Genomic DNA, 20,687 nt, shown 5'->3' on the forward strand with positions numbered 1-20,687 from the left:
ACAAAGTTTGGAGAAAAGTTTATTGTTACTGTTTGGATCTTTAGATATCATTGGACTATCGCCTATACACATAACTATTTTAAATAACATTACTTTGTGTGTGTTTGCTAAAGCACATTAGACCACAGCAAGTCAGTCACCAGCACAGATTATTGAAACCCCATTGGTAAAGGCCACATTTTCCTGCTGATTGGCATTCTTTCCCAAAATATATTCGCATCTTGTCAAGAGAAAGTCAATCTAGTTCATATTGGCTAACTTCTATCTCATAAGAAATACAAACAATAACAGTGAAAGCTTATGTGAATAAATTATAATCATTGTGCTTCCTACAGCCCCTTCACAGCGATGAAATTCTATAAAACATCTGACTCCACGGTTGTTTCTTTTCAACGCCTTGTACCACGGTGTATTTACCTGCCTGAGTGCAAAGTAGCCAGAACTGGAGGCCTACAGTAGGAATTAAGTGATTTCATGAGACTTTTCTCTTTGTTTGCAAGGAAATAGGGCATAAAGAATTGGAGGCACAGTATTCCAGTTTGGTGAGTGACCAAACCATTTCCTCACTCAACTAAATCCCAGAACTGAATTTTTTATCCAAACACCTAAGATCAATTTTTAATCTATGGTTCATAAATTCTAAGTTTCACCAGTACAAAATGGTTTGCCATTTAAGAAGTCCCATACGAGGCATGGCGTGGTGGCATCTCTCAACTCTAGGATCACCTGTCCTATGAACTATACTAGAATGTTCTTGTTTCCTATAAATACAGATATAGATAGGCAAATCTTAACACTCTTTTTGTTAACACTCACAAATGTTAACATGCTTCTTCTAGACCTCTAAACTGTGATCACATGTCTTTTTAAAATGCAAAATGTAAACAGAATGTTCGAGACTATATTGTTAGAAAAAAATACTCATACTTGGATTTCAGTTCTGGTACTCACCTTTCATGTTACAATAGGCAAATCACTTAATCTTTCACTGTCTTAGGTTTTTAGCTTCTGAAAAAGGATGACAACAAAATTTATGCTCGAAACAACTTTTCTGAATGTCCATACGAAAACAATAATAAACGCAAAGCTATCACATCATGCTTGACCTTTTAGAACTGGAACATCTATTTTTTTCAGTTCCCTTACTACTGAATGTGTAGTAGGAAAGTTACCTTTTTAAGTAAGCAAGCTAATGAGAGAAAATTTACCATTTTATTCTTTTCAAACATTATCCGAGAGGTTAGTTTGTTATTTTGTCAGGGTCTTCCTACTGATAACGTTTAAAGGATTTCAGCGAGTGTCTTAAATATAAGTTAAACCCGCATCCAGATATTATTCCAGAAAAGTGCATTTCATCATGCTCTTTCCAAAAAGTCAATAGGAGGGTTCTGGCATCGAAGGGCTGTTGAATTCCTTCCAGTTCTCCTCCAAATTTCCTTGCAGACTGAGTGAGTGTGTGACCTCCATCTCTCCTTTGTCTGTATTTTTCACTTAGCTCTTTCAATTCTGACACAGTAAGTAGCTAAGCTACCTCAAGGCCCCAAGTTTTACTCTAAATGGGGACCTGTACCTATGTTCACACATAGGCTGGGGACGAACAGCTTCTGTGTATAATATGTGGATGATTAAGAGCTCCTGTGATTTTATTTGGCCTGACTCTTATACCCTCCACAGAGAGTTTATCTCCTCCACATGCAAAAGCCTTTTTAATATCTGAATGCTTTCTGCACACAGGGTGGGTAGGCTACAGGGAGAGGTCAAACAGAGGGAAAGTATTTCTAAAATAGCATATTTGCAATTTGAAAACCAGTAGGATTGTCTCGTAAAATGCTATTGCTTAGAAGGAAGGCACTCATATCTGTTCCAGAAGGTTCCCGTATGTCACGACTCTCCGTAGTATGTGTGGATGTATTCATATAAACAAATATGTTCCAATATGTATTTATAACTTTTTCAAAGTGGAAAGCCCTGAATATCACACATGCTCCTGCAGTCTTACTTACTTACTCTTCCAGAAGCCTTACTTCTGGCCAAGTACAAGGAGCCTAGGATGGTAGCCACAGAAATTCGGATGACATGTGGCTGCATTTTTTTTCTCCTCCAAATATGCCAGGGTCAGAGTTTAAGAAGCTTTAGTATGCTTGCAACATCATGCTATTAATAGAAACTGCACTCTGAAGAATGAAGGCTGTGATTCCGCATGTGGATATAGGGTGACGCGTAGGAACTCAGTAGTCCCTAGAAATACCGCGTCCTGGATAGCATCCACACACTGCTGGGGGCACGGGTCGCAGCCCTCCCAGAGCTGCGTGTCCTAGGGGCAGAGTTCCATCAAGGTCCTCTGCTAAGAACCATTTCTTTTTTTTTTTTTTTTGCGGTACGCGGGCCTCTTACTGCTGTGGCCTCTCCTGTTGCGGAGAACAGGCTCCGGACGCTCAGGCTCAGCGGCCATGGCTCACGGGCCCAGCCGCTCCGCGGCATGTGGGATCTTCCCGGACCGGGGCACGAACCCGTGTCCCCTGCATCGGCAGGCGGACTCTCAGCCACTGCGCCACCAGGGAAGCCCAAGAACCATTTCTTTACGCTGCCCTGTCGAGTGCCAGTACGGGGCTGTGGTGTGTTAACAAGAGCATGTCAACTGGAGTAAGCTCGGGGTACCAGATTCAGATTTTAGATGTTTAATGCTCACACAGGGGAAACCCATGTAAACCTCAGTGAGGGGGTCAGATTTGTTCCACCCACTGAGCTCCTGCTTAGAACTGCTCCCTTTGGTTTACCTTCCAATCGCTTCCCTTATGCCAGCTTTTGAGAATATCCTACTGAATGGCTTTCCTTTTGCTTCTTCACCGAGATTTTCTCTTTTCTTTCTTTCTTTTTTTTTTTCAGTCTTAAGAAATTCGAGCTGGAAAAGACTGTTGCTTCTTCCAGTCTCAGCAGGAGTGTTCCCCACAGAATATTTCTTAAGACAAATTGCATTTCTGCAGTGTTCTGGTTAAAAGCCAACTTCAATCCACTGCCCCACCAACACTTCACGGGGCATCGGCCTGCCTGTCCACGCGTGAACGTGTAGGAGCACACTGCAGCCAACCCGGTAACCTTGACTCGGAGTGGCAAAGAGGATCATAGTTCCCTTTTGAGAGGACCCGGAGCCTTTTAAGCAAGAGGGCAGAGTCTACGTGACTAAAACATACCAACTTCCTCTTTCATAAGTCATCACATGATGAACTACAATTACAATTCCTGCCTTGTCTCTGCGAATTGCAGACGCATTGCCTCACCCTAGAAACCCTGCTCCTGTGTGTGCAGCAGGCGGCTCTAACTGCTGCAGCAGCCGCTTTGGAAGGGATCCAACTCCAGTCTGTGCCGGGAGGGAGGGCAGTGGGTGGAAGACGAAAACAAAGCTCTGTTTACTTAGCATACATCGATAAAGCTGCTTCAGAGCAACATGAAAGGCCAGGCAGCATGAAAGACTTCTGATACAATATAAGGAATTGCTGCTCTGGATCCAGGGCCAGCCTTAACCCTCTTGACCCCGGATCCTTTTATGGCAAAAGAAACCAGAACTAAAACAGCCTTTCCATTTTCTAGCGGGCATTTCGTTAGGGAAGTTACAACAACTGAGTTTCGACATTGAACTGGTAGTGTAAAATAAAAAGGAAATGCTCTTCACTTGGAGAAGAAAAGCTGTGTTCTACAAAAATCCTTACTTAGTACCTCTCGAGGCAGAATTTGGATCTCGGTGTTTCTATTTGGGAGGGAGCCACAGGCTTTCCCACGAGGGTATTACGGTGCCTGCTCGCAGGCAGATGAGTAAAACTAGGCCGTGGCTCTAACCCCGAGTTGTTTTCTTTTAATATTTCCACCCCTGCCTAGGGGGGCCATTTCTTGGGGGTGTTGAGACGGCGCATCTCTTGCAGCACAGAGACTGGGCTTCATCCCCTTTAGGCAGTGGCCTAGTAGGTGAAGTCACATGCTAGAATGAGCGGCTCAGGGCCTCCAAGGAGAGTGACAGGTCCTGAGAGAGATGCGCAACAGCAGGGACCAGGTGTGACCAAATCCACTGGCACCAGCTGCTGGGCACCGGGGTCCCATTCTCCCAGCTAGGAGAGGGTGGGGCAGGACTGTAATTGCAGGGCAATATCCGGGAACAGATGGGGAGACCTTTAGGGCAGGCGCACCTTCTCTGGAAATCCCCATGAGAAGTCATTCAGGCTTCGCCTGCAAAAACATTTTGGTGTGGCATTACGTTTTCTGTGCCACTTTCGAACAGGTTTTTCCATGTGCTTTAAGCAGCTGCTCCGCTGTTTCTCTAGGGCTGTTCTTCCTCTTCCTTGAGGTTAATCCTTTGAAGCACCCTGGCATTTTCAATAGCAGCGACTAGAGAGAAACGTCAGCAGGATTTTTTTCCTCTCTCGCTACCTACCAATCCAGTTGTAGGAAAGATAATATAATTAGTACCCTGTTCTTCCCACACTTAACCAGCTCTTTCCAGTCTCAGGGAGAGATGTGGGCCTGTTTTCCAACAAAGGAAGCTCCGGAGGCCGCCCTTCCAGAGCTGAAGTGTAGAAGTCCCAACTGAGAGTGACTAAGCTCGCGTCTATTAGTAAGACTAACGACCAGCCAAAAGTGATTTACCATAACACACGCCAGCTCCTCCTCCCGATAAAAGTGTGAAACTCAAGTGCTCACTTCACTTGGGCACAGTGTACGGCTGCCAACGGTGGCAGAGCGCGGCGGGCCTGGCCGGCTCCGCGGCCACACCTCGACTTCGGGCCAGGCGGCTCTGCACCCACCCAAGCCCAGCCTGGGCTGCGCGGTGGGCGCCAGGCCGCCCCTGCCCCACCGCCAGGCCGAGGAAGCCCGCGAACGGCCGGGGCCCCGCAACCCTCGCCGGCCAGCCAGCGGCTCAGCCCCACGGTGGGCGCGGACCGCACAGTGGCTCGTGCCCGCGCCCAGCGCCGCCTCGAGTCCGAGGTTGGCCCCGGGGGCGGGGCCTGGAGCCCCAGTGTCGCGGGCAGGGGGGCGGAGCCTGCGCGGTGACGCGACCGCGCGGGCCGCTGACCCTGGATCCCTGGAATGTGCATTCGTTCAATGGGGCCGCCAGTGCCAGCGGCGCCGAGTCACGTCCGCGCGGAGCGTGCGCACTCGGAGACGGCGGCGCACGCGGCCGCGGCCCCGCGCCCACGTCACGCGCCCGCCGCGCGGACCTGAGCCGGGCAGCAGGGACCCTCGCGCGGCAGGGCGGGTCGAGGGCCGAGGGGAAGACTCGGTGTTTGCGAGGGCCCAATCGCGCGGCGCTCCCGCTCCCGCTCCCTCCCGGAAAGGCTCCGGGAAACGGCGAGCGGACGCGGTCCTACGCTTGCGGGCACACACCCTTCTCTTAGGAAAACTTCAGGGAACCGGCGGCGCCTGTGTCCTTCCCAAGACACATGCGAGTGTAAAAGCCCTTATCGAAGAGTTCAAATAAATAAAGCTCCGTAAAAAATGTGAACCACGCTTGATTTAAAAGCCCCTATGCGAGAGATTACAGACAAAACCAAGTTACAAAGTGGCCTGTTTTTCAAAACATGAGTTTTAGCACGGTTTGTCCCAAACGGAACTGAAGGGGGGGGAACTCGGCCCGAAGAGTCGAGGTAGCCGAGCGGGTGGAGGAAGGCAAGCCCTGCCAGCCACGCGTTCACGTCGGGGACACGGGCCGCGGCGCTGCCTGGCGGGCAGGCGGGCGCCGCAGAGCCGGCTCTCCCGGCAGCGCTCGATCTCCGGCGGGGGGAGGGGGAGGGCGCGGGGGAGGGCGGGCGCGCGCGCGAGGGGAGGGGGCCCGCGCAGGCGCCTTGCGAGGCTGTCGAAGAATCAAGTCTGTAGAAGTGGAGCGGCCGCGGCGGCAGCAGCAGCAGCGACGGCGGCGGCGGAGCTGAGGCGGGTTGGGCGCTGACGCGGGCGCTGGAGAGCGGCGACGCCAGGAGCTGTGAGAGAGCAGCGGAGCGACCCGTGGCCCGCGCCGCGCCCGAGCTCCGCGCCGCCCGGCCGCCGCCGCCGCCCCGGCGCGGCATGCCCCGCCGCTCGGGCTGAGCCTGCCCCGGCGGCCGCCCCCCGCCCCCCGCCCCCCCGGCCTCCCCGCCCCCCGCCCCGCACTTCGAGCCGGCCGCCGCCGCGACCTGCTGCGCTCCCCCGCGCCCGCGCGGCCCGTGTTCGCCCCGGTCTGGAGGCCCGCCGCGGCCCCGGCCGAGCCGCAGCCGCAGCGCCCGCCGCGCCGCGCCGCCCCGCCGTCCGCCCGCGCCCGCGCAGGTCGGGGGGACGTGCTGCCGCGGCTGCAGCCCCTCGCCCAGCGCCCGCCGCCCCTCGTGCACCGGGGGCGCTGCGCGGGCGCCGAGCCTTCGCGGGCTTTGCCGCCGCCGCCTGTGCGGCCGCCGCCGCCGCCGCCGCCGCTGGTGGGAGAGACGCGGGGTTGGGGGGGGAGGAGGGCGCGCGTGGTGCCGGCGGGGAGCGGCGGCGCCCCCCCCTCCTCCTCCTCCGCCTCCTCCTCCTCCGGCGCCGCGGGCTCCTCGGACATGGCCGCGGCGGTGGCGGTGGCGGCCGCGTCCCGGCGGCAGTCGTGCTACTTGTGTGACCTGCCCCGCATGCCTTGGGCCATGATCTGGGACTTCACTGAGCCCGTGTGCCGTGGCTGCGTCAACTACGAGGGCGCCGACCGCGTCGAGTTCGTCATCGAGACGGCGCGGCAGCTCAAGCGGGCACACGGCTGCTTCCCGGAGGGCCGCTCCCCGCCCGGCGCCGCGGCCCCGGCCGCCGCCAAGCCGCCGCCTCTCTCGGCCAAGGACCTCCTCCTGCAGCAGCAGCAGCAACAGCCGCCGCCGCTCGGCCACGGCGGCCCCGAGGCCGCCCCGCGCGCCCCGCAGGCCCTGGAGCGCTACCCCCTGGCGGCCGCCGCGGCCGAGCGGCCTCCGCGCCTGGGCTCCGACTTTGGCGGTAGCCGCCCGGCCGCGAGCCTGGCCCAGCCGCCGACGCCGCAGCCGCCGCCCGTGAACGGCATCCTGGTGCCCAACGGCTTCTCCAAGCTGGAGGAGCCGCCCGAGCTGAACCGCCAGAGCCCGAACCCGCGGCGCGGCCACGCCGTGCCGCCCACCCTGGTGCCGCTCATGAACGGCTCGGCCACGCCGCTGCCCGCTGCGCTCGGCCTGGGCGGCCGCGCCGCCGCCTCGCTGGCCGCCGTGTCGGGGGCCGCGGCCACCGGCCTGGGCTCGGCGCAGCCCGCCGAACTAGGCGCCCACAAGCGGCCGGCGTCCGTGTCGAGCGGCGCGGCCGCGGAGCACGAGCAGCGCGAGGCGGCGGCTAAGGAGAAGCAGCCGCCGGCGGGCTCGCACCGCGGCCCGGCCGACAGCCTGTCCTCGGGGGCCGGGGCGGCCGATCTGGGCACCGAGGGCGCGGGCAAAGGCCGCGGGCCCGGCGAGCAGGACTGGGTCAACCGGCCCAAGACCGTGCGAGACACGCTGCTGGCGCTGCACCAGCACGGCCACTCGGGGCCCTTCGAGAGCAAGTTTAAGAAGGAGCCGGCCCTGACTGCAGGCAGGTTGTTGGGTTTCGAGGCCAACGGGGCCAACGGGTCTAAAGCAGGTAGGGGCGGCTGTGGAGTGAGGGGGTCTAGGGGCGAGTCGGGGACGGAGAGCCAAGGAGGGGTGCTCTTCCCATTCGCCGTTCTCCCCCGGCCCAGAAACAACAAACACCCAACTTCCTGATCTGCCCGAGGCGGAACCAGTGCTTAGTGGCAACGTGTTCCTGTGCTGAAGCAGCATAACAGAGATGAGTCAGACGGGCTGATAGGCAGCGACACAGGGCTTTCCTTTCCTAGCACATTCCTGGATGCGAGCAGGAGGGCACCAGTCACCTTTTAACCTGTGTGTGCGTGGCGCGGGGGTGGGGGGACGTTAACCGTCAGGTGCACAGTGCAGTCTGGGGACAGGCAGGCCTGTGGGAAAACAGCGCTGTCGGGGCCATTTTCTGTGGCTTTTTTTTTTTTTAAACTGCTAGGCTGCCTCAGAGCCCCGTCAGTCTAAGTGGTTTAAGTTGCACGTGCTCTTGAAACTCTTATGAGTTTTTAGGTACCAGCTTTTAGAGAAGAGAAATTCTTCGGGGAGTTTTGTTATGTGTTAGAAAAAAAAGATCCTTTTCAGTGTACGTCCATTTACGTCCGTTTTTTTCCCTCTTATGTCTTTGTTCTTCCAGTTGCAAGAACAGCAAGGAAAAGGAAGCCTTCTCCAGAACCAGAAGGTGAAGTCGGGCCCCCTAAGATCAATGGAGAGGCACAGCCGTGGCTGTCCACGTCCACAGAAGGGCTCAAGATCCCCATTACTCCTACATCCTCTTTTGTGTCTCCACCTCCCCCCACTGCCTCACCTCATTCCAACCGGACCACACCGCCTGAAGCGGCCCAGAACGGCCAGTCCCCCATGGCAGCCCTAATCTTGGTAGCAGACAATGCGGGGGGTAGTCATGCCTCAAAAGATGCCAACCAGGTGCACTCCACCACCAGGAGGAACAGCTGCAGCCCACCCTCTCCGTCCTCTATGAACCAGAGAAGGCTGGGCCCCCGAGAGGTGGGGGGCCAGGGGGCAGGCAGCACAGGAGGACTGGAGCCAGTGCACCCCGCCAGCCTCCCGGACTCCTCGCTGGCGGCCAGCGCCCCGCTGTGCTGCACCCTCTGCCACGAGCGGCTGGAGGACACCCACTTTGTGCAGTGCCCGTCGGTCCCTTCGCACAAGTTCTGCTTCCCTTGCTCCAGACAAAGCATCAAACAGCAGGGAGCCAGTGGCGAGGTCTATTGTCCCAGTGGGGAAAAATGCCCCCTTGTGGGCTCCAATGTCCCCTGGGCCTTCATGCAAGGGGAAATTGCAACCATCCTTGCTGGAGATGTGAAAGTGAAAAAAGAGAGAGACTCGTGACTTTCCGGTTTCAGAAAAACCCAATGATTACCCTTAACTAAAACTGCTTGAATTGTGTATATATCTTCACATATATATATATCCAAGACAAGGGAAATGTAGACTTCATAAACATGGCTGTATAATTTTGATTTTTTTGAATACATTGTGTTTCTATTTTTTTTTTTGACGACAAAAGGTATGTACTTATAAAAGCATTTTTTCTTTTGTTAACGTTATTAGCATATATCTGTGCTTTATTATCCTGGTGACAGTTACCGTTCAATGTAGGCTGTGACTTGCGCTGCTTTTTTAGAGCACTTGGCAAATCAGAAACGCTTCTAGCTGTATTTGTATGCACTTATTTTAAAAAGAAAAAAAAAAGCCAAATACATTTTCTGACGTCGTAAGATTGCCTTACTGTCTGTTATTCCTTATTGCTGGCCCCTTTCTCAGGCTGGAGGCCAAGTGGTGGAGAAGGAACGGAAATGAGCGAAAGGGGCACTGTTGTGAAGTGGGCATATGCCACGGGGAAATGTCACTAAGTTTCCCCCCAAACGTTGTCCTTTGAGAGTAACAGGAAACCGATTTTGAATCTTTCTCGCGTTTGGATTTTGTTCTTAAAGTTCAGTTGTTGGGCTGTTGATGACTGCCTGAGAGTTGCTGCTGAGAGATTTTCAGGACTGGGGGTGGGGGGGATTTTTTTTGTTTGTTTTAAGGCAAAGTTGACCACTGTTCACTGCCCATGTGATCAGTTGTAAGATTACAATGCTGCATGCTAGTCGGTTGCATAATACACAATCCAGTGACTCAAGGCAGTGATAACGGATGGTGGTGAGGACAAGTGGCACTGCCATCTTTGCGTGGAGCCTGGCTCTGCAGCGCCACTTGATCTTTCGAAACACCCTGGAGCACTCCTGTCTGTCGTTGGCTGTGGTCGTTTTCCTTTGAAGAGAGTGGAAAGAGACGTTACAGTCCAGGTGAACTTGGAGATTGTGGGATTGGTTTCGTTTCTGTTTTGTGTTTTGTTGTTTTATCATTTACCTGTAGCCCCATTGCTGTTGATATGATCACCTACACCCTGTTTGTAGTGAGTGCTAAATACAGTATGGTACAATGACAGTAACAGCGCAGGGTGCTGCCAGGACTGCCCGTGGGCATATCAGTGACAGCCCAAATGGGGGTGGAGGAAACCTGTAATTTCCTTCTTACATGTGTTTGAAATACCAAGTGAATAATACTGTTCTTCTGGACAAAAACGATAAACTGGCGAAAATTAAAGAAAGGGTTTTACATAATAGACAGGCCCCACTTCTCAAACTATTTTTAGAAACGTTTTGTAAACTAATTTCTTTTGATTACTGTTTTGCATCAGTAAAGTGAGATTTTTTAAACCAATAAATCATCAGTTATTAGAAATAGTTGTCTCACAGTGATACTGGTTTTTCTTCTGTGCTGTTATGATTTAACATTGACAGGAACACTACTCTAAATCCTTTCATGTTCAGGTGTTTGTAACTTGGCCCTCTAATTAGGCTGAATCATTGGCTTCGAGGTCTACTACAACTTCTGTGTATCGTTCCCAAGCGAGCTTTTATTTTAATTTGAAAATATAGATTGTTACCCACTTTGGATCCTTCTTCAGTTATGTTTTTGTGTTTCATTTTTAAATTGCTCAAATATTTTTTAATGGTCGAGTTATTAACACTTGAAAATCAGATACTGCACCAAATACAGTATTTCTTTCATGGTGTTTTTAATGAGCGCACCTATTAATGCTGTGCAAATTCATGTTACCCGTCATTGTTATATTGCAAACAGACTTGCATGATTAACCAGTTTGTTGTTACACTTTTTTTTTTAATTGGAGTATCTGTGACTCAGAGCAGACTGGGTTCTCTTATGTAAATGCACACGTGCAGAAACACAGTCAATCTTACATGCCCATAAAGACATTTGTAAAGAATTCAGCTTATTATGGTCTGTTGTATAAATGCGTATCTAGGCACTTTATTATAAACTGGAATTTGACCTCATAGATGTTACAAGTTGATCAGTCATTTGACCTAATTTGTGGTAGCTATCTGTATGTTTTGCATTCTTAATACAGATAAGCTTTCCAAAAAGATTAGTAAAGAACCATCCTGCTGTTTTGAATAAGTCTATCCAGCTGTGGAAAAGACCACCTATGGTATCTCTGTGCTGCTGTTTTAAGGGAGAAATTTAAACAGCGTTAAAGGGCCGTGTGTTGTTTACTCCTATTAAAAAATGAGAGTCCGACTGGCCCTTGGGTGGCCTTCGTTAGAAGGCTTGCAGCTGGGAAGTGTTGATATGGGTTATATCTCTGGCATTCTCTTAAGTTGAAAAGTTAACACTGGGACATGGGTTTGATCCTTTGTTGTACCTGATGACAGTGCAGAGATTCTCCACAGCTGGATAAGATGTCAGAAAGCTACTTACTGTACATGGGCAGTATCAGATTTCAAATCCTAATATTTCAGCTGTGCTTTTAATACTCAGAATATTAGGGGATGGGGTGTTGAAGCTTTCACTTTTTTGCTTTAACAATTTATAGAATTTAACAGATGTACTGTCTTTCATGTGGCCTCACGTTAAAAGTTATGAGAACGTACACATGGTTTACAACTTTTACTAGATACCTTTCCTTGGCCACCAAGTATTTTAAAAGTGTGCCACCTTTTAACCTTTACTTTTTTTTTTTTAAGTTGAAGGTGATACTTTTTCTATATATGATGAAACTCATGTCAACTGAAGTGAGTGTAATCTCAGATATCAACATTATTCTATTTTAAAATCACGCTATGGAAATATCACCTGCATTCTGTCATTTGTCAGATTTACAGTACCTTTTTTTTCCTTTAACTTTTAGCATTAAATAAAAATAAAATTGGGAGCACTGAACATTTTCTGAGGCCTTTTTTAATTGTTGAAAGTAAGCTTAGAGTGGCTGTTTTAATCACTAGTGGCAATGAGACCAAAGGATGTGTGGGTTTGGGGTTGAGGTTTGACTGGAACGGCAGGAGAATAGCAGGAGATAAAAAGACATGGAACAAAAAGGCAACTGATGGAAGGGAAAAAAAAGTGCTAGGGACTGGGGAAAGGGCAACTGGATAGGGGAAGCAGATAACGAGAAGAGCTGAACAAAGTACAGCCAGAAAGCACTTGTTTACTTTTCAACTTGCAGTCCAGCCAGCCATTCTGCAATAGTAGATTGGAAGGGGAAGATAGTGACGACATTGAAAAGACTGTCAAGACACGGAGCTGCCCTTTGGAAAGCCGTGGACTAAAACAGCCATGTTGGGCCAGAGGAAATGCACTGAAGACAAAAGAGAGAAAAAAAAAAAAGCCTACCTTTTGGAAAGCTTTGGAATAAAAGTCAGAGCCAAAGCCATGTGTGAGCTTCATTGAAGCCCTGAAACCTTAAATTTATAAACGCAGATAAAAGGTGGAATGCACTGAGATCCTTTTTCAAACTCCTGTCTGCTATCACGTAGGAAGAAATTTCCTGGTTGTTTGCAGCTCTTTCTCTTCTTGTTGATCAGTGGCTTGGCAGACTTCTCTATGAAAGGAACTTGTGAAACTTATAGTTTTAAGATAAAGGTACACATAGACTTACTAGGTGTTTTAAATTAAACAGCAAGAGTTTATGCGTAGTTGAATGTATTTTCATTAGAGGTGGCCCAGTAACTTGGGGAGCCCATCACTGTATATAGTTTAATGATTTTTGAATTAGCCTGTTTAAGGCAGTTTTCAGGAAACAGTGTCCTTAGTAAGTTATTTATAGACGATAATACACATGATGTTTCATTCAATAATTAGCTTAAAAGAAATGTTAAACTCTTAGTCTTAAAGATGCTAAATTTTATTTTTAGTGAAATTTAAACTAGTGCAGCTTGCAGAAGTCATTTTTAAAATTTCAAAGTAAACTTTAATGATTGCATTCAGTTTTCAGTTAAAAAAAACCAAACAAACCAGACCCTTGATGTGGCAGATGTCTTTGTTTATTCCCCAAAGCTGGGAAAAAGTTGAAGGGAAAACACGGAGCTCCTTTTAATTCCTAGACTTTTAAGTCCCTCTTTACTCAAAGTTGTTTTGCATTTGATTTATAGATGGTTTTATTTGGTTAGTGAAGAGTAAAATGTTTCTCTTCCTGATTCCAAAGTGTATACGTGGAATCATTCAGAAAAATGTTCAGTCGTGTGTAGGCCACTGGAAGTACTGAGTCACCCTCATTTGCTTGCCTTTTCTTCATAGGGAACAGTGAGAAGACACGCCTTTCCTCTGTCACAGACCAAGGGCAGCGGCACCAATGAATGGGATACAGATTCACCTGCTGCATCATCTGGGGTTCTAGAAATGGAGTGTGTGTGTGTGCGTGTGTGTGTGCGCGCGCGCGCAGTTTAACTCTTTCAGTGCCACTGGTTAGGCCTCTGACAGCAATAGTATTGATTACAATACAATTGGTTACAACTAAATAAAAATTATGGGTGTGACTTCCCAGGTTGTCAACTACCTAGATGCCTTGTTGCTGTTTCTGTTGACAGCCTGCATTTTCCTCAGAAGTTAGGAACCCCTCACAGTAATTTAAAAGGCACAAAAATATACAGAAAGTCAATTTGTAAATTACTTAAGAGGTTGGAAGATAGAAAATGACTGGATTTACGGATTATATGTGGATTTCTCTATTAATCCCAGATAAACCCATAATTAGGGATATCCACACTATCCTAATTTACCATTAACAGAACCATTTATACTCAGTTTAACAGTGAAATTTGTTTTAACTCATCAGTTGTTAACTGGCTCCTTCCCCATGTCAATACAGCTTAAAATGCTTGATTTTAAAATACGTTTGTTAATTTGAGGTGTAACTTACTGTTTTTTTTAATTATAGAATATGAACTCTACATCCCCACTGGTCTTTATCACAACATAAGGGGCTGAGCAAAAGAAAACAATCCATGCAAGCCACAGGAAAAGTATTTTAGGGCAAAAAGTATACCATAGGCAAATCATTTAGACATTGGGTCTTAAAGCTGGTCTTTCAATCTGAAAAACGATGGGGTAAAGTTTCCTTAATAGAACCCCATCTTATTAGAACGGTATAAACAGTTTCTACTATAATACAATCTTAAACATTGCTTTGAAAAAAATGTAGAATAGCCCTTTAAAACTAAAAATCATAGTATAGCAAGTCTTCTGTGCACGTAAAACTTATCACAAAAGTCAGCCTTGAAAATCTTCTAGGAGATGAATTTTCTCCTAGGTCAGATAAAGTCTGGAGACTAGACTACGGGATTCCTAGTTTCACTTGCAAGCATCAGTGCACAGGTTGATCTCATCCTTTGAATGAGCTTTAGAAGCTGTATTGCATAATCTATAAAGAACCTCTTCCAGAAGCCCTTGATGCTCAGATAAGACATCCTATATAGAGTAATACGTCACATTTCAATATTTCTAAATATAGTTTATATTTTGGGGAAAATGAACCGTTATATAATCTGTAGATTTCATCACTTACCACTTTTACTTAGCAAAATTGCCATTTCACTCTTTGTATCATTACCAGCCAGTAACATAAAGACGCCCATGAGGGGACGGGCATCTTGCGCAACAAATGAGTCATGTTTTGTTGTGCAGGTGCTCAGGTAGCAACTTTAGCAGATAAATATTTAGGTCACTGTGTATTTCTCTGCCATTTAGAAAACAGCTTTCCTGTGACAGTGCAAGTAGAATATTTGACACTGTACATGTGGCTACCTCGCCAGGAAAAACAAAAGTCCTGAAACAACATTTCCCCGGAGCTAAAGGCCTGATTTATTTTAATGTATGGAAAGATTTTTTGTAACTCATTATTTTTAAGCTCAAAATTACTGAGCTTTATTTTCTTTTATTGTAGGATTTTAAAATATTAACCATACCAGTAAGAGTTGTGCAGAGAAGTGAAATGTAGGAGTAGGGATTGTCTAGGACTGAATAAATCAGCATTTCTTTACACAGCCTTGGCCTTGCGCCTTTCATGTTCTCCGCAGCCTGAGAGAGCTGCAAAGCAGAAAAAGGCTGCTGCGCGCCTTAACCCGGGCTCTGGCCTCCTACCCCATGTTGTTATTCCGGCCTCCAAACAGCAATTCGATTAGCCTTTTTTTTGGTGATAAAAGATAAAGATTTATTGTACCCCATATACAACTGAAATCAGAATTTCACAGGAGGGTCACAGTCATTAGGGAAGTTTTGGAATACTCTTAACAAGCACCATATGGACTGTTTCTGTTATTATTTAACACCTATTAAGTAGGCACAGCATTGTAGGCTTTGAACAGCTGAGAGGCCATAGCCCCCAGCTTCCTTGGAGCCTAGAGTCAATGCCGCAGGTAGGGAGTGTGTTTGCTTGACGAAGGGCACGATACTAACAAGAGTTAACCACGAGTTGGTTTCCTTCCAGGAGTTTGGAAAGTATAGTCAGAGCTAAATTCTTACATAGAGAACTGAGTCCCTTCCTAGAACTTACATCCAGAACTTTGGTAGGATTCTGATACAGGTACACAATCCTACAGTCAAAGCGCTTTCATTACGCCCAGCATGAAACCATCACACACGAAAAGCGGCCGCGGGACACCATTATCTTCATTCGAATCAACAGACCGGTTGAAAAGATGGGGCCTGGGGTCAGCACTGTCAAATTGTAGCTTTTTCTTTTTTTACTTTTTATTGTTGCTCAGCATGGCGTTTTTTAAAAGGAAGAAAACAGCCGCCAGCTCTGCCAATCCCTGTTTACTCGAGGGGAAGGAAAGGGGAGGAGGCTCCCTGACTCTCCAGCCGCCTGCGTAAAGGCCTTCGACCACGAGGAAACCTTGCTGTGGTTTCCAGCGCGGAACCGTGACTCACGCCGCGCCCGTATTTATGTATTCTAGAACTTTTCCCCGGGCCGCACTGGACAGCGCTGCGCCAGCTCCCCACGCCGCGATCTACGCACGTGGAGCCGCGCGACCCCGCGGCGGGCCGGGCCGGGGGCGGGGCCGGGGAGGGGCGGGGCCTGGCCCGGAAGCGGCGGCGGCGCGCCCAACCCGCGCCCACTCGGCCGACCAGCCGTTGGGTGAGACGCGGCCCACCCTGGCCCCGAGGGTCAGGTCCGCCAGCACGCCAGCTGCCGCGGCTATAATTAGAGGGGAACCTGGGCCCGGCCGAGCCTGATCCCCCGCGCCCCCCGCCGGCGTTCCCGGGAGGAATGTGCGGGCGCGAGTGCCCCGTGCGTCGCCGCCGCCGCGCTCCCGGGACGGTCACCGCGTGGTGGACCAAATAAAGTAAAAGACCTGGCTTCTGCTGGGCGAGGAGCCAGCAGGACCCGGGAGCCAGCTCAGGGGTGCGGCGAGCCTTCGGCTGCCCAGAAAAGATCAAACGCGCGTCAGCAACAGCCGTGCCTGCCGCCTGCAAGGGTCCCAGGCGCGGGCCAGGCTGTACTAGGTGGATTGTCTTAAGTTGGAGATGGCGCATGACTATAGCTGCCCCAAATGTCACTCCCTTTTTGGAAATCATGATGCTGCTTTTTTTTTTTTTTAAAGACTGTGGCTATAATAAGGCAAATATTCCATGCTGGTGGAGTAAACAGTCATGCTTAAGGGGCATCTGTCTTAGCAGGAAGCATTCTGATAACACCGTGCGTGTTAATAAAAATGTAGGGGGTGGCCAAAAAGTTCGTTCGGGGTTTCCAGCAGAGGGTCGGAAAAACCCGAACGAACTTTTTGGCCAACCCCAATATTTATTAAGCAAACCTCAGGACGTGCCCCTATGGGTACTACCAAGTCAAGTAAAGTACTGTAACAGCTGACTGCCTGAAAGGCAGTTGCCTTTTCAGAGAGAAAGTTTTCAGTTAGAGAAAAAAAAGTTTTTCTCTCATCACAGTACTTACTCTTGAGCCCTTGAAATGCCACCCAATTAATTAACTTATAATTTTTGTTAATTATTGAATTTAATACTCTGCAGTAATAGCTCCAAAAATAATAATAATAATCACAGTCATGACCCCTGTCCTTTTAACAAAATGACGTTTATTACCAGTCTCGGAGCACAAGCCTAGGAACTTCACTGAGGTCTAAGAGTTGTATAACAGTTTCAGTCATTGTTTAAAAAGTGATTGCAGTACATGGACAGGAAGCTAAAAAAAAATAAAGCTTTGCTCCAGGCTTAAGAATACCTAGACGCAACCCTACTAAAAGACTTTCTTCATCAACATATTTTTCTTTCCAGATAACAGGCACAAAAACCATTTTAGAAGCTTGAGATGGAAATCATACAAAACAGTCCACTCCTTATGTATTTTATCGAGGAACCTGGAAGCCGTTTCAGGTTGAAATTCGATGCCTAAGAGGTTCCTCCTGCTCAAGCCTGTTTGTCTTGATTCAAGCGCGCCGTAGTCAGCGCTGCTCTGCTCCTTCACAAAGATCTCTGAGAGGGAACTCTGCTGAGAGATGCAAATTCAAGTTTTTATGAAAACACACCTCAGAATTGTCCAGTTCTTTCCCAGATACACAAAAACACTGGAATAAAGGTCAGGAAGTCTCCAGATATCCTTGGGCTTTGTGTGATCATTTCACGTAATTCAATTAATGTTGTGTTTCTATTTTGCAATTATTGAGAAAAAACATTACCATGTACTTACCTCAGAAGGGGCTCAGGAATTAAACTGGACAATCTCTATGATAGCATTTTGGTTCTTCATCTATCAGCCGGACATGAGAAAGCACTGGGTGTGTGAGTTACGCATTAGGTGCTTGGCGCAGTGAATGTGTACCACTAAAAATATAGACTCTCAGTTATTACATGAAAGGGGGTCATGGCAAACAGCATTGAAATGACGGCGAGAAGGGGCTCCCCCTGCTGTCATCATAGAAGACACATCGTCTCCCAGGCCAGAGTCCTGTACCTGGGACACCCACTGGATGTGTATCAGCTTAGTATCAGATGATTTGTGAAGTTATCATCACCTTGGGGGATATATCATTCTACTGAAAATAAAATGAAATAAAATTATAGACCACACATAAAGGAAATGAATATCTTCCTTAAAGGGTTCTATGCTCAGATTCATTTACTGAAGGGTCAACCTACCTGAAAACCACCAAAATGGTTTACCTCAGTCCATTTATGGCTTTAAAAGCAAGAACGGTATTTGTGTGACTGGTGGCAGGTGGGCGGGTGGTGGGCCTGGGGGTTGGGGGGCGAGGGGAGGGCTGGGGGAGTGAGGATACGATGGAGCCTATTGTGTTCTTTTAAAATAATCAATCAATAAATATGATGGGGGCTTCCCTGGTGGCGCAGTGGTTAAGAATCCGCCTGCCAATGCAGGGGGCATGGGTTTGAGCCCTGGTCCGGGAAGATCCCACATGCCACGGAGCAACTAAGCCCGTGTGCCACAACTACTGAGCCCGCACTCTAGAGCCCACAAGCCACAACTACTGAGTCCATGTGCCACAACTACGGAAACCCGACCGCCTAGAGCCTGTGCTCCACAACAAGAGAAGCCACCGCAATGAGAAGCCTGCGCACCACAAGGAAGAGAAGCCCCCGCTCGCCTCGGCTAGAGAAAGCCCGCGCGCAGCAACGAAGACCCAATGCAGCCAAAAATAAATAAATTAAATAAATAAATAAAAATGATGTATGATGAAAAATAAAAGAACACCTTCATTGAACTCTGACCTCAGAAAAACTGTTGGATTTGTAAAAAAAAATCATTTCATATCCATGTAAATCACACTTTTCTGTACACGGGCCTTTAGATCCGTAAGTAAGATAGTTCGGTGATCATGAACTTTGTAGCCCTGGAAGGAACTCATTCAATGTCTCTGCGACCAACATTGCCTGAGTTGAGTGTCACCCCGTGACCAGACTGAGCTGAGCATCATTGGTCTGCGTATTTGCTGAGGGTTTGAAGACTTCAGTGGAATTAGGTGGACGACATGAATCACAAGCAATCAAGGAAAAGAGATTGTGTGTGCAAGAATTGAGAGCTTCGATGGGACTTCCCTGGTGGCGCAGTGGTTAAGAATCCGCCTGCCAGTGCAGGGGACATGGGTTCGAGCCCTGGTCCGGGAAGATCCCACATGCTACAGAGCAACTAAGCCCGTGCACCACAACTACTGAGCCTGTGTGCCACAACTACTGAAGCCCGCGTGCCTAGAGCCTGTGCTCTGCAACAAGAGAAGCCACCGCAATGAGAAGCCCACGCACCGCAACGAAGAGTAGTCCCCGCTTGCTGCAACTAGAGAAAACCCGCGCGCAGCAGCGAAGACCCAATGCAGCCAAAAATAAATAAATAAATAGAATAATCAGTTTAAAAAAAAGTCTCCTTGGGATGGTCACATAATAGAGTCTAATTACCCCAAACAGGAAGCATCAGAGGGAGGGTAGGGTGATCACCTTATCCGCTCATCCCTCAGCCAACACCTGAGACCTCACCCTTAGGTCTTCCCCATGGGTCCTCTATGGATGGAATCCCTCTGAGAGCCCTTCTTTAAATGCCTATTTACACCACCCCCCAAACTCCAGAGTTCTCTATCCAAGCCCCCACTCCATGGAACCCTCCCCCATCACCCCTGATGGGAATGGATTTCCAGCCGTTGTCCCTTCTTGTGCCTGCAAACTCTGCCCTTCAGGCTTCCATTGCAATTCTGCAGGGCTCCCCTCTGCCTAGCTTCTGCCAGCCCCATCCATCCTTGGCCCTGAGGGAGAGGGCAAAGGAAGGCCACCATGTTCTAGGGGCCAGAGAGAGAGATTGGCTTGGAGACATCTGAGAATGCTTCGGTTCTGGTTACGTTCCTCTCTAGCAGCAAGGGCTAAGGCCAGTTTTACCCTAAATTAACTAAATGTGTATACCACTCACCACACCACGGTATGGAGGGATTCCTAATACCTACAGTGTAGAACTGTGCACGTGAACATGTGCTGTAAGCGCTAAAGTCACATAAAAATGCCGACTTTTACTGTTTAACTTGGGATTTCCCTACCCATAGAAGCTTTACCTGAGTCATGAAGTCAGGGACTTACTTCCCCTTACATATAATTTATAAAAATATCAAGACTGAGACCAGTTTCCAGACAGCTCCACCGATTAACTTTTCTCTGACCATCTGTAAAGTGTTTATCCAAGACTGTTCTCCCAAATCCCAAGCTTGTCCTAAGGATGCAGCCTTTTCTAGAAGCAAGTTCTCCTAGCTTTGACGCAGTTACAAGTCACTGGGTCATATTTGCACGCTGCCTTGCAGAAATGCTGTGTTTGGGTGTGCCGTGAGGTCCACAGTGGAAGCCAGGAGGTCAAAGGAGACAGAAGAAATGCAAACTCTTTTTGGCAAGGCTGGGAGGGCCTGAGAGTGAGCTGCCCTTCCGTCTGGTCACCACAGGAAGACCACAAGAAACAGAGAAGTCTGCGTTCAGACACTTAAGGAGGCTAACTCCTTTGGGCAGATCTGACAAGAGACTGGAGTACCCCGGTACTAAAATATAAGGTGCTGTGAAGGGGGCGTGTTCAACTAAGTGTCTTATTTCATTGTGGGCTAAAGATTTCACGTGGGATCGTTCATATGGGAGCTGCTGCCCGGCCGCTCTGTTTTCCCTGAGCCATAATGAACGTATTTATAAGTCATCGTGGCAGCTTTGGGGAGGCGTGTTCACTCTACAGGGAGAGAGGGGTAAGGGGTGAGGGCTGCATAGAGGAGGAGGCACTGGCACTCCTCTGCCCTGGGCACTGGGTCCCACCAC

At 48.9% G+C, this 20,687-nt stretch overlaps 1 protein-coding gene across 3 annotated transcripts; it reads left to right on the forward strand.

Moving 5' to 3' along the window:
- The first annotated feature begins 5,530 nt into the window (after window positions 1-5,530).
- On the forward strand, window positions 5,531-17,628 carry IRF2BP2 (interferon regulatory factor 2 binding protein 2). 3 transcript variants are annotated; one of them, XR_004522426.2, is made up of 3 exons: window positions 5,531-7,611; window positions 8,221-9,114; window positions 13,191-17,628. XR_004522426.2 is itself a non-coding variant. In XM_033841552.2 (2 exons), the coding sequence occupies exons 1-2, from the start codon at window positions 6,549-6,551 to the stop codon at window positions 8,934-8,936; spliced, it is 1,779 nt and encodes a 592-aa protein (XP_033697443.1). In that variant the 5' UTR covers window positions 5,531-6,548; the 3' UTR covers window positions 8,937-11,837. The 3 variants fall into 3 exon arrangements, 2 of the variants coding, with proteins under 2 accessions (XP_033697443.1, XP_033697444.1); XM_033841552.2 differs by lacking the exon at window positions 13,191-17,628 and having other exon boundaries at window positions 8,221-11,837; XM_033841553.2 differs by lacking the exon at window positions 13,191-17,628 and having other exon boundaries at window positions 5,536-7,563; window positions 8,221-11,837.
- Window positions 17,629-20,687: the final 3,059 nt, after the last annotated feature.

The sequence above is a fragment of the Tursiops truncatus genome, chromosome 16 (assembly GCF_011762595.2).
Source record: "Tursiops truncatus isolate mTurTru1 chromosome 16, mTurTru1.mat.Y, whole genome shotgun sequence".
Classification (NCBI taxonomy): Eukaryota; Metazoa; Chordata; class Mammalia; order Artiodactyla; family Delphinidae; genus Tursiops; species Tursiops truncatus.

Coding starts and splice junctions, on each gene's coding strand:
- IRF2BP2 (XM_033841552.2), top strand. CDS start 6,549: ATGGCCGCGGCGGTGGCGGTGGCGGCCGCGTCCCGGCGGCAGTCGTGC. Junction 7,612..8,220: donor GGCCAACGGGTCTAAAGCAG/GTAGGGGCGGCT, acceptor TTGTTCTTCCAG/TTGCAAGAACAGCAAGGAAA.